Source organism: Gavialis gangeticus, unplaced genomic scaffold (assembly GCF_001723915.1).
Source record: "Gavialis gangeticus isolate Ggan-Ray unplaced genomic scaffold, GavGan_comp1, whole genome shotgun sequence".
In the NCBI taxonomy this organism is placed as follows: domain Eukaryota; kingdom Metazoa; phylum Chordata; order Crocodylia; family Gavialidae; genus Gavialis; species Gavialis gangeticus.
The window spans coordinates 20,785,190-20,790,368 of record NW_017729022.1 but is presented as its reverse complement, the minus strand read 5'-3'; the positions used below and the strand labels follow the sequence as shown (position 1 = coordinate 20,790,368).

The window sequence follows — 5,179 nt, the reverse complement described above, 5'->3', positions numbered from 1 at the left end:
CCCACTTCCCACGTCCTTCCAGGTCGAGAAGGACCCATCCACTACCACCCTCTGGGTGCGACTCTCTAACCAGCTGGCGACCCATTGGACTGTATGGGTGTCTACGCCACAGTCCCCCAGCTTCCTAATGAGAATGGGGTGAGAGACAGTATCAAAAGCCTTCCTGAAGTCTAGGAAAACTATATCCACTGCCACCCCTGCATCCAATGATTTATGAAACAACAGCTTGAACAGAATCATGACCAGGGATCCATGTTTTCCATTTTTCGTGGAAAAACATGGTAAAACCCAGATTCTCTCATTTTAAAGAGAAAAACTCATCCCGGTGAGTGGCAGGGAGAGCTCTGATTTTCCATGATAAAAGCCCCAAAATCAAGCATTAAAAAATTTAGAATTTATTCTATTATAGTGATTGACACCAGTAGGCTTCCAAATTGCTTTAAAATTGTAAATATATCAATAAAATATTGTGTTCAACTAATATCTATATATTTGTGTCTCTATAATGGAATTTCATTTTAAACATGGAAAAATGCAGATTTGGGGTTTTTTAAAATCAGAGAATTTGCTATTTTAAACAGAGAAAACCAAGAACCCTGATCATGACCTATAATACATAAAAGGTATAAAAATGTGTAAAACCTGAATATGAGGAATAAAGAGAAAAAAAAACCTTCCTACATAGATTTATATGCTGATTATACGTAAAACACAAACGTGTGCGCACAAACTAAAAAACTGAATGTGTGTTCTGTATAGGCAAAGAAAGCGGGTAAAAATCTTTACTGAGGAGGTTAAACCATGAAGAAGCATGAAATAAAAATTGTAACTACTTTTGAAAAGGAATATAATATAGTAAAACCCCTCTTATCAGAGATTTTACTAACCAGCACACTAACTGGATTTTCCAGCTGGCCAGCTGGACACACAGGGCCGGGGTGGGGGGGACGAGACACGCAAAACTTGCATGTGGCAGCCACCGCCACCCACCACTCTGCGCTGCTACCGCCCCGCTCCCCCCCGCTACACATCTGGCCAGAAACCCTGTGCCTCATTTGTAGATTACTGGCACCCCCCATTGCCCACTCATGCCAGATAACAGGGATTTTACTATATATTGAAATAACCTTATTAAAAACTTCAAAATCCATCCTACAAAATCTCTGATTTAAAAAAAAAAAAAATTCTCTTAACTTTCTTCAGAAGCTATATTTAGCAGAAGAGAAGTGTCTGGTGGAAAAATCCAATGAAAGCAAAAGGCTCTCTTATTTTTCAAGACAACTTACTTGTAAAAATACTTGTGGGAAATCATTGAGTACAGACTCAAGAAGTTCAAGGCCAAATGTCCGGGTCATTTCCGTCATACCCACTAACCAGTAGGGAGCATCAGCATTAACCAGCTGGCAAAGATCCTGAAAAACAAATACACTTTGCATCTTCTGTCCATTCACTTACTAGGATACATTTCCAGATTTTTACTATCTAAAAGCAAAAAAAAAAAAAAAAACCCCTAAAGCTCCCTCATGCTTTAGTAATGACAACTTCTTTTCCAATTCGAAGCTAATTTCTACTTTAAACATACCACATTTGGCTGTATACCATGTACACTTTGTTTTTATGTTTTAAGGGAAAATCCATCCAGAACTGGGGCAAGTGTTTTAAGCACAGAATGTGTTTTCATGCCGGAATGGAGGATGGGAATACTGGAATGGCTCCTACAGACCTACCAGCCACAAGGTTTTACCCACTCACAGCTGCTGCTGAGCAGTCAAAAGCTGCTGCCAAGCTATGACAGGGGCCTTGACAGGGTGAAACCTCTAGCTTTTGGCTGAGCAGCAAAGGAAAGGACAAGTGATCTGAGGAACAGACTCCCCTTGTACAAGTCAGAATTCAGTCACAACTGGCTTATTCCCCACCACTACTCTGCCTTCCCAAAGCCAAAATTGCATCTTTTTGGTGGCATGTGGTATGCATGAAAATGCAGTACAAATAAACTGATAAATCTTTTTATGAATAAAAACTTAACAAGATTGCTATGACACAAGGAACAAAAATACTGCATATAATCAAAGGCTAGCTTTTGAAAGCAGGAGTAAAAAACATTTTTGGATCAATAGGTATGATAAATCAGCAAGTCTTACTGACATTATAAATTCTACTAAGTTTTATCATGTGCTTTATAGTGCTAGTTCATTCATTCAGTTCAGGTCCAGCATACCTACATAATATTGGTGTCAACAGTGCTAGAGAAACTGCAGATTACACGTTATCTGGTGGAATCCTTGACACACATGCTGCCCACCCTGGGTCCCAGAAGTAAACAGAATGACCTGTTTAGTTAAGGTTACACTGGATGTCAGTGGCAAACAAGGAAACTGAACAGGGGTCTTCCAAGTCCAGGCCAGCACCTCTACCACTAAACCATCCTTCCTCCCAAGATTCTCAATATTCTGATAAGGGGGGAACCCAAACACAAAAATACAAGCCACCTCTGAAATAAACATAGTTTTGCAGTCAGTCATTAGTTTAAGCAGATCAAAATGTTTGTTTTAAAGATTCTCCCATTCCACCTTGTTTTCAGTTTCTCTCTCTCTTTTTTTTGATGGGACAAATACATCACCATCAATGGTTATGAGTCATTCACAAGAAAATCCAAAGAAATGTAATAAAGAGCATGGTATCCCTTTATTACTGTTATCATTAAGAACTAGTCCAGTAACAAACAGAATCTAGATAGATATGTTAGAAAACACAGATATTGATTAGCATAACAATATTACAGTGGTCTATTAACAGATTTTCAAACTGACAATAAGGGTCTGATACTCTAGTGGTCTGTAAAATCATTTTATTTATGAAAATATTTCACTGCTACATCAACTCATTTTTGCTAATATAAATATTAATGTAACAATGTGTTTTGATATCCATCAAGCAACAGGTGCCACATTATTAAACAGAAAGACATTTAAAGTTATGAAATTTCATCTGTTTTCAGAAAAACGAAACCGATCATAACTGTATCCGCACAAACAGTAGAAAGAGCTACCAATATAGTATATTATGTATTATTCTGTTTATGTGCATAGCCTCCAGACTGAAAAGGCTATATTCTTGACCAGAATACACACAATTATAAACTAAATGTGAACAGTGCCCAGTGCTGTGGTATTAAAAGCCTCAAAACTGACAATCTCCACTCGTTTTCAAGGATTCTAATAAGCAGGCCTAAAACAATTAGAAGTAGGGTGAGTATATGTCCCAGTTTGCCCAGGACAGTCCCATATTTCAAAGGCCAGTCCCAGTCAGCTGGCAGAAATTAAAACAGGAGTCCCAGGATCACAGGGGCATGGGGTGTAATATGGCAGGAGCGGCATGGTGCGCCAGGCATCTCTGCCTCCCCACCGGACTATGCCCACATCCATGCCCACCAGCCTCCACCACTGCCTACCAACAGTGCTGCTGACTGGGAGGTTGGGGGGTGGGCAGGAGGAGGATGGCATTGTCCCAGATGTTCTAGATTTCCTTATGGTGACCCTAATTAGAAGCCCTAAACATGGCAGCCTTATGCATTTAAGATGCACTGTTTATAGCACTGTTAGTGCTGTAGTTTTAGGATCCCAAAAAACTTATTAAGCTCCTCAGTTTCCAGAGACTTCTAGGCTAGGGACAGAAGTTACACATAAACCGGTTTAAAAGTGATCAGAAACCAATATAAACCTGTAAAAAGAACAGGAGTTCAGTGCACTTAAATCACTTTCAAATGGCCAAAACTGGTTTAAGATAAGCCTGACTGGATATAGTATCGTGCTTAACCAATTTAGGTCAAACTGGTTTATGGAACTTCTGTCCCAAACCCCCTCCCAGTTCAAGTTAACTTACAGTCCCGCAGCATCCCAGGATGCTTTGCAGCCCTGGGCTGCGCTGTCTGCATTCTAGTGCCTTCAGCAGTGATGACCAGGCTGGGAGGTATGCTCTATCACTCCCCAGTTACTGGTATGGGCCACTGCAGGGGTCTGGCTGCCTTTCTGGTTTCAAACGTGAATGTCTGTTTACTTGCTGACTTTTTTAATGTCTGTACTTAACCCTAATAGTCAGTTCTGACATTTCTAATAATAGCCTTGATGAGAGACAGCAACCACAAAACTGACTAGCTCCCTCACTGAAGAGCAACCTTTGACAGCAGCTTCCCTTTAGTTCTCTATAAAACAGTTAAAGGGAGTAAAATTAGTTACAAAAACATTACTTTCCAGTAGTTCTGAGTATAATTAAGTTACAAAGTATATATTGTGGCTAAAAGATGTTATGCCTTTAAGCAGTTATTTATTTAACTGGTATGTCCATAACCAGAGTCTGTTACAGCATAAGCAATAGACAATAATTTGGGAGTGACATTCAGTTGTGCAATTAAGCAAATGATGCACTTAACCAGTATTCATAGAAGATGGGTACAATGTACCTGAAAAAGCATATAAGCATCTTTAGCACATGGTTTCAGGGTACTGACAGATCTTCTGTTACTGTTTCCTTGAACTGTCACTGGCTGTTCAATAACATCTGTATTAAAGAAAAAGTAATGCAGTATGAGAGCAAAAAAAAAATCAATAGGCAAATTTGCATTGCCTATGAAGACAAATTCCGGCACAAACTTGAGGGAACTATCCCACTGACAGAAGAACCTCAAATTACAACAATAAAAGTCAGATTTAATATCAATAATCTCTAGTAAAGATTATTCTTAAAATACATATTCTTTTCACATAATATTAGTCCAACTTCACTCAAACAACAGACATTACCAAAATAAAGTCATAAGGAAAAGTTTTAAAAGATTATATGCTGCATATCTAAAAAACATAGCACAGAACCTACAGCATGAATAACTGTGGCAGCTTTCAGTCAGTTTTAATCTGATTCAATTCTGGGCTGCTATGCAGCACTGAACATAAATGGACATATCTGCATATATCATTTATGACAGCTTGTCCCCAACTGCCTACAGGTCACAGTGCTCAGGTTCTCCACAGCAATGCAGGCTATGTTCAGGCTCTAACATGGTTGTCCCATTCTTAAACTTACCCCAAAACCTCTCTGCAAAGCCTACCTTCAAGGCTAATCTTCCACAGCTCTACACTGGGAGGAATGGGCTTGCGGGGCAAAAAAAAAAAAAAAAAAAAAA

General features: G+C 39.2%; 1 protein-coding gene across 4 annotated transcripts in view; it reads right to left on the bottom strand.

Moving 5' to 3' along the window:
• Nucleotides 1–5,179, bottom strand: part of MON2 (MON2 homolog, regulator of endosome-to-Golgi trafficking) — a 168,498-nt gene that overhangs the window by 110,698 nt on the left and 52,621 nt on the right. For all 4 annotated transcript variants that reach the window (XM_019514641.1, XM_019514644.1, XM_019514643.1 and 1 more), the window contains exons 7-8: nucleotides 4,460–4,557; nucleotides 1,287–1,412 (exon numbers count right to left, since the gene is read on the bottom strand). In XM_019514641.1, coding sequence (XP_019370186.1) covers nucleotides 1,287–1,412; nucleotides 4,460–4,557 — 224 coding nt within the window. The remainder of the gene's footprint in view (nucleotides 1–1,286; nucleotides 1,413–4,459; nucleotides 4,558–5,179) is intronic.